A 12,030-nucleotide genomic window follows, 5' to 3' on the forward strand; every position below is an offset into this window, starting at 1 on the left:
GTGGTTTATTTTCCTCTATTATAGATCTGACACAACCTGCTGTTATTTCCATGCCCTCTCTAATGATCTGCTTGCTCTCTGGAGAGCACTGACCCATTTCAGCACAGAATAATTAGCCTTTCAGACACTACTGTGTTTCCATTAAATAGACATAAATGTGCAAGGTGACATTTATTTACTTAGGCCTGAAAAATGTGCGCCACAGATGTTGGGGCTTGGGAGAACTTTAATTTATTTTAATGCAACAGTTGTATATTTACATGCTTTCATGTTGTTTAACCGCTAGTGCTTCCCTGAAATGAGTCTTGGTAGAGTTTCACTGGGGGTACTGGGGAACACAAAGATTATTTAGGTCTCCATTTCACCACAGGGCCATTTGGCAATGATTTGGCAGCAGAGTGCCAAAGCCAGACGCAGGGGCTTTAAACACAGTTATAGTTACCCACTCTTCAGCTCCTTTTTGCTTTGTGTGTAGGGGGACTCCATGTAAAGAAGCTTTTTCAAGATTTACAGATCTGTCTGAAGAGGAATGTGTTTGGGATGTTACACTGAGAAAATGAGAACCTTGACCTATTGCAAACATAAAATAAAACCAAAATCCTTTAGTATTTAAAATCAGCTCTTTTATCATCTTGATCACTGGCTTCTGAGCAGCCACGCTATTGCCCAGGTGAAAAGTATATTATTCATCTTGATAGCCCCTTTGGTCCACAAAGTTGGAGGGAAGTCTTACCCTTAAAAGTCTGGCCAGTGTGTAAAGCATGTAGGTTGCTTAGTAGCTCACATCCACATATGAAGACGTGGCATGCTATTATTTCATTCCGTTAGCACCAGTAGGCTTTATAAAAAGGAGGCATCGCACAAGGTAGGTGCTTTATTGCAGGATGGAAACACTTTCATAGGTTATTTTAATCATTACGATTCTTTTATGATGTGTGAAAGTTGATTGTTGCTGTAAATGAAGCCATTGAAGGCTAAAAAATAAAAATGCTGTGATGGTAAAAATCCTTGGAGTGAAAAAATGGGAATTACTATAAAAGGCAGTAATTTATTCTCTGCGTGAGATTATTTTTTATCATAAGAATGCTTTTAAACTAATTCTAAAACATATACAATTGTAATCTATATAGTTGAGGTATATTGCAAGGTGCAATGATAATTTGGTTAATTTTTTATGCACTGTAATTTCTATTTATTTATAAGTACTGTTTTATTCTGTTAACTGAGAGGCTTAACACATTTTTACTATGTTAAGGATAAGTTATTTTTGCAGGTCTTGTGGTTTTATTATTTTGACCCATATCCAGTTCATATTACATCACAATACCATATTTTTGCTACTATTATTCTAGTATGTTCAAAACTTATTTGCATTTGGGTAGAAATTCATTAGCTCTTGATTTTCATTATAACAAATTATTTTAACTTTTCTGTGATAATGCATTCTCTGTGTTTCTGATTTGCTGATGCTGAAAGATTTTGTTTTCATTTTAACCCTTCCAAATTTAGGATTGTTTTTGCTTTTTTTCTGTATATATTTCCGTTGTTTAGACCTACTGGTTCCTGCTTTTTCTTTTTCTTTTTTTAATATGTTTTGTTTGTAACTTCTGACTGTCTGTGTTGAGCCAATCTTACCAACAAAATTATCAGTTGTTTCCTGTTTCTCTACTTCTTTACAAAAAAAAAAAAAAAAAATTGAAAAAATAAAAAGTAAAAATAAAAAACTCTTAATGGGAACCCTGGCACTGTCTGTCTTCTCTGTTCTGCAGAAATGTTGAAGGAGTTGAACCAGCAACGCAGAGCGAAAGAGTTTACAGACCTGAAAATTATTGTTGAAGGCAAAGAGTTTGAAGTCCACCAAAATGTTCTAGCTTCCTGCAGCTTGTATTTCAAGGACCTGATTAAAAGGTTTGCCTTCCTTCCAGCTGTGATCTGCTCTGTTCTTTTGTAGGGCGCATTTGTGTCGCTTTTTTTTCCTCCCCTCTCTTGCAGGTTTATGAAGATTGAATCTCCTGTCACAGAGCCAGTAGCCATTCTTTCCACCTCCTCTGAATGTATTTCCAAACTGAAACTCAGATCCATTTGTTACACGTCTGACTCGTACAGTGTAATTATTTCTGATCAGTCGAGGCCTGTTTTGGCCGAAGAAAGTGTTCCACCACTGAGACATCTAAGATTTAAACTGAAGTACTAATAGTGATTCAGACCACAACTAAAAACTCTTGCTGTCGATGCTTTCAAGGGACTCCATCACATATGACAGAAGTTTATCCTTCAAGCTACAATAAGCCATCAGCATTCTGGTGAATGATGCTGAGACGTCATGTTAATAAAGCATTTTGAGTATCTTAATCCCTTCACCCTGAAATCTTTGTTACATGCTTTTGTGTGGCTTGTAAGGGCAAAGGGATTGATATTTTTTATTATTCAGGGACTTATAAAAGAAGAAAAAACAGCTGATGAGTTTCTTTAGAAAAGATTGGAAATAAGACAATTTTCTGGTCAAAATATAGCTCAGTCTGCATTGTAGACAAAGAGTAGTTTTTTCCTACAAACACCTAGCTTAGAGTAGGTGCAATGTGTACATTTTCTAAACATCATGTCTCCACCTTCGCATTTTCCCCTTCTGTTTCTAGCTGATTGATTCTAAACAGTGCATGATAATCTTTTTTTTCCATTACATTGATTTTTCAATTTGTATGCTTCATATACTCGCATAGGAATAAATTGGTACTCTCGTATTATTAGTAAGTTAGAGTAGCAAGTAGGGAGAAAAAAAACATGAGGATAACTTTCATTTTTCTCTCAATCATCAGCAAATTAATGCAGCTGCTGATTTTGCCTTGCAGTATTTTCCTGAGCAGACTGAGCCTGGACTGTGCTAAAAAATGGGATTAAAGAACATTTTGCTTGCTTCAAATCCTGTATTTAAATTTTGCCAACTAACACAATAGTGACTGTATTTTATTTCAGGATGGCATATTGGCTGGTATCTCCTTTCAGTGTATTATGTCCTTTTGCACAAAGCTGGTTTTATAATTATGGATATATATTACATTTCTATGATATAACTGTGCTGACTGCCTTATCAATTATTCATAAAAAATATGTTGGCCTAGGAAGCATGTCTTTTCCCCTCTGTAAATCTAATGATTGCTAGCTGTAGCTATGCCAGATCTCTCCTGTCCTTTCTCTTCTGTCTGCTCATTATCATTTAATAGTTAAGGCTAGAGTATATGCTTTTAGGGTGATAAGGTGTAGAGTCTGGATGGAAAGAACATCTTAGAATCAACTTATAGAAATACAATAACTGAGTGGCCAAAGACTGTCATCTGGATTTTGCTACAAACACATCTGCTTGTGTGTATAAGTCACCAGGCAGCATCTATTTCTAGAAGCACACACTAGAGGAACGTTGCTGCTTTATTATTTTGTTACCAAATGGAGATGTAATTTAGACTGAACTCTTTGATTTGCACTCATTTAAAACCAAGAAATAAAATTAAAAAAAAAAAATCTTTTAAAAGTGACTATGAAAGCAAAACCTTAGATTTCAGCATTTATAACCTTAGATTTCAGCATTTATTGTCTTTCAGTTGTTCACATAAAACTCACACATGATGCAAGAATAAGGGAGAGGTTTCGTCCATTTGCCAACCTCACCATTTTTTGCCTTCTTTCACATCATCAGCAGCAATAAATATTCCAGAGGTCGATTTGTGTCCACAGTCAGGTCTCTCCATCTCAGTTGTCTTCCATATATAACCTCAGTTGCACACATGTAACCTTGATGAAGGCTAATAGAGTTGCACAGGTGTATCCAAGGCAAAAATACTTGTTTTACTGATGATGATGCTTGAATAGGGAAAAATCCAGCTTGACGTCCAGTTGAGTTTGCAAAACTGTCAGGTGAGAAAAATAAATATTCACCTGTAAACTAAGCAAATGTGTCTTTGCAGGACAATATTTTAGGGCTACAAGGTGGAATTTCAGAAGACCTGCTTTTTAGAGGATATTTGCAGTGTAAAGCATAGTCCTTTTAGAAACCTCATAAAGTCAATGAAAGTCAAGGACTTAAGTTGCAAGAGGCTATTGGTATTTTTTAAGATCATGCCCTTAATAATCCAAAATCATTATAGTTCACAGAGTCAGTATGTTTATAAATATAGCATGTCTAGAATCCTCTCCTGATATTTGTTAGCAGCTCCTTTGAGATGGTGCATAAAGCTTAATGTGATTTATATTGCATTCTTTGCATTATTATAGAAATCAAAACAAGAAATGACATTTTTCTTGAAGAATAAATGAGATCTCTTTATGTTGAATATATTATAAATGCCATTTCCATCAACGCATGCTAGGGTTAAACTCCAATGCCATTCCAACTGGAATCAATGGGTTAGCAGAAACTTCAATGGGAAGATGATCTATTCTTGGTGATGCTATGCACATCCATATAAAGATGCAGAAAGAGAATTATGTATCTTTCATAGTATTTACTTCAGCTATTCTTTGCCATGGGCTAGTTATCGTTAGCCTCATGTTCTGCCATTGATTCCACTGTGTGTTGTACTTGGTATCTGACAGTAGAATAGCAAGTGGTGTCTCAAAAGAATAAAAATGAAATGTTCAAAACCAAATAAGATCAATTATCTCCTCTTCAAAAAACAAAACATAGACAAAAAGCATAATAGAACTGGAGGTGCTTGCCCAATAGCAAGGCTATTTGATGAGAATGAGTCATAGTATTAGTAGGGAAAAAAAAAACATGGCTTTAGCGCACAGTGCTGAACCAGGTTTGATTGACCAAAACAACTCTAAAATTATTTATTCTTTATGACATAAATTTGGTAATGAGAATGCACTTCGAAACCCCTTTCTTTCTCATATTCTGGTCCTAATACAGAAAAATTCTTACTCCATGTGATTTATCTTCAGATATACGAGCATGGGCATTTTGAGGCTGGGCTAGTCCTGAGCCTGAGGTCAGCACCATGCCAAGCTCTTCGAAGTGCGTTAACCAGCCCCCATGAGGAGCTGCACAACATTCAACCCTAAGCCAGGGCTCAATGTTCTTGATCAGCAGCAGCTGATCTTATAAAACACTCAGTCCTTTTCAGTGCAAAGTCATCTGAAAAGGATTAGTTATTAGGAACAGCAGGTGTGAAATGTTCGTGATTTCTGCTGCAGTTCACTGCAGCCATGAAGGGAGAAAAGAGACGTGCAGAGGATGGGTCGGGACATGTGAGGATGGGTGCATGCTCAAGGCTGGTCCCACCGCAGGATATGTTGCAATAACCTCAGGGTTTGTGGGGATATTGCTAGCAATGTCAGGAAGAATTTTATGCAATATTAAACATACTTTCAGAGTGCTAGGTTTCCTTGTGTTCTCTTTGTAAAATCCTCTTTAAAATACAGTCTTTTTCTGGTGGATATTAGTGACTACTTTATGACAGGTATGGAGTTGAATGCTTGGCCTTATTGCTTGCTCCTTCAGCCATAGAGCATATAGAGAAGTTGACGTACTTCATCTGCACTTAGGAAAATCATATGGTTAGTCAGCTTCTTCAGACGCTGACGCATACAAGATTACTGCAGTATGGCCTTTAGGAGAAAATGGATGATAAATAGCAGCTGGAATGACCCCTAAATACCATCTTATATATTTCAAGTGCACCACTAACCACAGTTGCTTTCAGTCTGCCTGACTTGGGCTTCTACTTCATACCTATGTTTTAGGTACTTAAGAACTCAGCCTTCCCAAAGCAAGGCTCTAATTTCTGGCACAAGCAATGAAGAAAAAAGCACCTTCAAGGCTTCCAGAAAGAGTCTTACCTCCTACTTCAGGTACCTGTGTGCAGGCAAGTAGAGATCCCTCTGGAGGAACAAGAGGTTATTGTCTCTTGCTGTTAGTCAACCAATATTAAGGTCCAAGGTCAGCATCAAAGGCAGGTTTAGTCTAAACTCACTATCTCAACTCCTGCTATAGCCTGCAGAGAGAGAGGCAGAAATGAGATGCTTTACCAGGAGGTAAAGGACCATAAAATCGGTATCTAAGAGATGAGATGAAGGATGAGACTGTCCCTCTTTACTATTAATAAAGAGAGAGCCAAGGTGATTTGGTTAGACTACAGATTTATGGTGAGTGTTACATTGCTTATTTAAGGGGTCCAGCCTGAGCTGGTTGTCTACGCTTCTTCTGCAGTCAAGAGGAAAGACAGGAATGTCTGGAAGGGAATTCGTCCCCCCTTATGGTAAATAGTATGGATTCCCTTCTGGAAGCACTCATTTTTCATTGCTCAGGGAGAAAGACTAGTCACCCAGCTTTCATTAGACACTTAAATCATAGCTGGCTAAAAGTATACAAATTATTTCTTCCAGAAACTAGTGTTCGTCTGGATGCTGTATACATAGGCTTATATATATACACATAAAAAAAATGAGAGGTCCGTCAAGATCCACCTCAAACATGTCCCTCTTTTAGATTCACCTATTCAAGCCAATGTTGTAGTTGCAGCTCCTTGGTTTGAGGAAGGAGAGAAATGAGTTCTGTGTCTTTGTATCTGCCTTGGAAGAAATTGATGGAAGATGTGTGTGTTCTGGGAGGAAGGAAGGAATGGAAAATCCCATGAGGAGGCGTCATTTTTTCCAGCTGCACTTGGAAGAGACAAATGCAGCTGCTGGATAAATGGAATGCCTGATATTTCTGCAACAAAGAGAGTTTCACCGGAACATTTTAATTTGCTGTTTTCTTCTTCTTAATCCACCCCAAAATGCTGGAATCTCTACCAAATATGACATTAATAATAGGAAGTACTTGACATAAAAGCTTCTTCTTGGCCAAAATGCTGGCTTTTATTAGCAGACTGTAGTTTTATTTCTCTGTGGTCAGTTTCTGAAGATATGCAGATCCTGTCCTGTAAGCTTTATCTTCTCAAGATGTCCTTTTAATGATGCTTTCTACTCTTGAAGTCATACAGGCTGCCTAATTCCGGTAGCACAGAGCAGTAAGTCGCATATGCAAAGAGATTCAGTCACGAAGCAATCTTTGCATATGCAGTGTAATCTGGCAACGCTGTGTTCACCCGTCTTTTCCTAAGGAGCAGAGCCTGCGAGTTCATGGCCAAATTGATTTTCCACTATACCTTGCCTCTTTCTGCAAGTTTTTTTATTATTTTTTTTTTTCTAAAATAGGGCTGTATATACTCTTTAAGGGCTTGGAGGCAGACCAGGAAGGCGGGAGACATAAAGCGTTTAGGGTGAAAGGACCAAATTCCTTTTGCCTCACACCTACGCTGAAGACAGAGATGTCATTCTGCATTTTACACCATTGTGAAGAAAGGCAGCATTTGGATGCAAGACAGAGAAACCTGCCGCTATCCATCTGAAACAGTCTGACAAAACTGCAAAAGCATTTAGGTGTCTGGAAAACAGACTGTCTGGTTTGTGTTTACGTTGTAAAAAGCCCAAAATGAAAAATAGCAGATGAAAGAAAAATCTACTCTTAGTGACCCCTTCGTGTTTTTCCTGCCTATTAAGAAGCTAGCTTTAAACTCCGGGAGAAGAGTAGGCAGCATTTCTACATCTGCATGCTCCAGCTCCATTGTAGAACTGAACGAATGTGGAAACAAATTATAACATTTCTTTGAAAACAGAGAAATGGGAGTTAAAAATACAATGTTTGAGTCAGATGCCAGGAGAGGTATATCATATGTAGACAGTGCCAGTGGTTTCTGCTAAACCATTTAAAGGAGCCTAGGAGAACGGGAAGTTGCACAGGAGCATGAAATATCCTTCACCCTTTTACTGCCAGGGTACAGGTGTAAATTATGCTATGGACGACATTTTCTCTTAATCGAGGAACTGATAATTACTGTGTGTTGGGCACAAAATCCTGGCAAAGGGAAACAGCTTTCTGCATTTCATGCCCCCCTTTCCGTGAGCACGCTTCGCTCGCTCTGCCTTGTCGAGCAGCCACACTCACACCCGCGTGTCAGAGCTGCCTGCTGGGTTTCAAATTTTGCAGCTGCCGGGCCTTGGAAAACATGTTTTCATCAAGCAAAAATGTATGGGCTTCTACCTAAATGAGCTGCAGCTTACAAACATTCAGCGGTGCTGCCAGACTGCCAGGCTAAGGAACCACAGCAGGCGTCGCAGCCCGGCTCTTTGCAGCTCAGGGAGTGTGGCCGTGGTTTAGGAGGGCGAGTGGCAGGGGCTGGACGCTGGCTTTGCAAAGAGGGTCAGATCGATGGGCCCTGTTCTGGAGAGAAGCCCCGGCAAGGAGAGCAGAAGGGCTCCTTTTCAAGCCTGGAGGTACAGAGCTGAAACTTCTGCCTCGGAATGGCTGCATCTTGCCGAGGCACCGTGCAGGATCACTTAATCTCTCACTCCTCTCCTTCATTGACAGCATCTCTATTTATCATAGTTTGGGCTTCTCACTCACCTAATTTCTAGGCACAACTACAGAACCTGCAAAACTTATCCAAGGAACGACAGGTTTATCACTTCTCTTGCTCTGGCCATCATGCGATGCAGCTGTCATACAGCCACAAGTACGAAGCTGCTGCGTGTGACCCACCTGTATTTCCTTACATCGCACAGCACCGTCTGGGCTTGGCTGTGTCGAAATATAGGGGTAAAAGGAAACGGTTATCTAATTAGGTCCAGTTAAAGCTAAATAGATCAAAGATGAGGAAAAAAACTTCCATGGCATAGAGACTGGAGCTGTGTTCTTGAAAGCTGTCATTTTGGGCCCTTTCCAAATGCAAGTCTTGCCTTAAAATGAGAGTAATCAAATCTCAGACTCGAGCGTGCTAGCAGGTAGCTCCGGGGAGCAGCAGTTCATTTCCTTTTATTTAAATCATCAAGGATTAGCCACTGCTGGACTGGGATAATGAATTTGAATTAATATGACCAGGTTATGATCATGTCAGGTTAGGATCCTGTCTTTTTGCTTGTGCAGCACTAAGCTCTGGTGACTCCGGTGCTCTGAGCAGTTGTGCGGGTTGGTGCCAGCACTGTCACCGAGAAGAGTGTCTTTTCTGCATATCCCGTGGCCGTAGGTGATATGATATGATAGATTATATTTTCTTGATGTCCCAGGCACAGTCTGGTCCTGCATGTACCATAAATGAGTGCTAGCAACACCCCGTAGCTGAGTGAGAAAGAACCGGTGCCTGACAACATTAATTCTAATTACTGCAACACAGATTGGGATCTTAGGGCACTACCATAATTGTAGTAGTAGTAGTAATAAATAATAATTGTGGTTATTATTATTTTATTATTGTTTTCCCTCCAGACATCGCAGTGATGAGAAAGAACCTTGGATAGACTTACCTAGATAATTACTTGTATAAATTTCACTACATTCCTAAGAAACAGATTTATTAGCTGCATAATGCCAGCTCTCTGTTAAGCTGGGTTTTGATAATGTAATAAATATCATTAAAACAAATCAGGTATGAGTTGGTTAAGGGGGTGAGCTTTAAATTTGATGAGAATAAATGTTTATTGTCATTTTACTTCAAATTTTCATTCCCATATGATCCCCCAAAACCTGTTTGCATCTTTTATTTACCTTTAACAAACCTCGAGCTGTTTTGCCACATATTGCTGAATTAGGCAGCCAGAAATAGTTCCAAGCAAGTTGGAGCCTGTGCTCTTAATAAATTGGCCCAGTTTTTTCCTTCTCCATTGGTACCTTGTGAGAGCCTGTTTGTTCTCAGCCCCTAGCAGAAGTCTATGTCATGAATGCTGTACTTCCAAGGGCACTTGCTATTCACTTGTTATTCACTTGCGCCTTGAGACTTGTCATCTTCTTTCTTAAATCTCAGCAGGGAGGCAGATTTGTGCCTCAGACTGAGATCTCCTCCATTATAGCCATACAGGCCGCCAGTGATCCCGCTCCTTTAGAGTCTTTACCAGCAATTAGACTCTGTTCCTTCTTTGAAAAGCATTAAGGGTATATACCAGACGTGGCTCTTTTGTTTGTTTTGTTTTATTCCGGCCATGTTGTTTGTGAACAAAAGCATTTGCTGATAATCCCCTTGGTCGTCTTGGTTTGTAATGATCATTTCTGTGATGGTGAATTAGCAGGAACTCTGGTGCATGCCCAAGCCCACAGCCCTTCACTTCCCTGATTTTCTCCTGATAGAGCAGGTGCAAACAGACAGCGTTTGACCCTAACGCATTAAACCAGTCTTGCCAAATTTTGTTTGCCTGGAGCAAGGAACATTATTTGTATCAACATTGCGGTAAAAAGTGAGCAAATGGATTTGTTGGTCAGGTAAATTTTCATGACAAATTTGCAAGCCTGTGTTTAAATAATGTAATTTATTTAATCTTGTGATTTTACGAGTTCTTTATCGTAATCATACAATAGCACCATTACAGTATATGTTTTCTTCTCTCATGAGACGGATGGATAGTGGCTGAGGCTCAAAGATAATATTTATCTACAAGATGGTATAACGAAGGCAGAGATTTGCAAGTTAATACATTCTGAGCTGATAAAATAATTCCAAAGGAAAAGTAATGCTAGGGAGTAATTTATTTTTTTTTTAAATCCTGTTTAATAGAACATTCAGTGCCTTATGACATACATATTGCAATGATGTTGCTCTATAAATGTCCCTTCCTGTCATCATTTACATGATGGATTACCTTGCAGCTGCATAAACTTGAACAACTCAGTAAATAACCTGTTACCACTCTGTGTACATGCATCTTGGGGTGTGTGTTGTGGAGATGCATGTTGGTCTGTTTGTGCCTCTATGCTTTCATATCTCATGAGCCTGTAATTATCATAAATCAAGCTTTTTGGCATGAAATACTACCTCCCATGTAGGGTGCCATGTCTGTTCTGTTCATAGCTGAAGTTTGGGCAGAACATGACTAAGTTTTTTGGTTGTTTCTCCCAAGATAAATAGACATGTGGGTTTTGAACCATTTAATAACTTTGATGATGATGAAAAGTCAAATAGTGGACAGTTAACAACACTGCACTCTCTTTGCCTGGAATTTCAATGCTTGAAGATTTACATTCTGCAGTAAACAAGATATTCAGCCTAAATTGTATAGACTTGAACAGAAGTTTTTAATGAGCACATAGCTAGCAGGCTGTTAAGCCTCATGAGAAGCTGCCTGTCCCAGTCTGGAGTCCTTTTTCAGTAATCAAAATAATTTGACAGAGATAAAAAGAAGAAGTTTCCCTTCATTTAAGTGTTTCATCTTACATAAAAATCTTATATTTCCTGTTTTCTGTAGACTAAAACACTGTCCAGGGAACAAAGTAATTTAATTTGTTGGGTTTTGTTTTATCCTATCTATCTTGGTAGCAAGTGTTTTGCTCCAGTGGAATGGGAACACAATTAACGTATGGTAAACATTCATGTTCCTAATTATGAAAGCAAGCCAACAAGACCAGGGTGTCAAGCTGATGGGGCAGATCCTGGGAGAGTGCAAGGTGCCGAGGCCAGGCTGGGACATTGCTTTGGTCCATGCAGGGAGAGGCTGGCCCCAAAATATGTGCCTCAGATGCCTTGCTCCAGGATGGCTCCTGCAAATGTGCTGGCAGCCCTCCAGTGTCCTGCATGTACTTTTAGCGGAGGATATTCAGATTCCTGAGCTGTATGGGACCCTAAGCAGTAGATAGACAGAAATACCATTTTTTCTTTAATTAAAATTCCAGAATTAGTCTGATTTCCCGTTTCTTATAAACAAATTCTGAGGCCTGTTTGCTAAAGTGCAATACAAACAAAATTGAGGATTATGTAATTGTATTACGGATCTAGCTCTTTGCCATTGTCTCTTCAGGAAGAAGCAGGTAATGGTGGCAGGCTCTCTGCAAGCTGACATGATGGACCTTGGACGGGGTGAAAGCAAAAGACAAAGTCCCCTGTGCCATACGGTCTTTGCTTTGGTGGCTGGGGAAAGTACACAAATGGTAATTTTGAGAGTGCCTTTATTTTACAAGATAATAATTTCTTTCAGTACCCATCTTCATCATACCTTTGAGACTACAGCACA

At 39.3% G+C, this 12,030-nt stretch overlaps 1 protein-coding gene across 2 annotated transcripts in view; it reads left to right on the forward strand.

Annotated features, from left to right (window-relative positions):
- Positions 1-12,030, forward strand: part of KLHL29 (kelch like family member 29) — a 389,804-nt gene that overhangs the window by 318,860 nt on the left and 58,914 nt on the right. For both annotated transcript variants that reach the window (XM_032185708.1, XM_032185707.1), the window contains one exon: positions 1,770-1,908. In XM_032185708.1, the coding sequence (XP_032041599.1) occupies positions 1,770-1,908 (139 nt within the window). The remainder of the gene's footprint in view (positions 1-1,769; positions 1,909-12,030) is intronic.

Source organism: Aythya fuligula, chromosome 3 (assembly GCF_009819795.1).
Source record: "Aythya fuligula isolate bAytFul2 chromosome 3, bAytFul2.pri, whole genome shotgun sequence".
Classification (NCBI taxonomy): Eukaryota; Metazoa; Chordata; class Aves; order Anseriformes; family Anatidae; genus Aythya; species Aythya fuligula.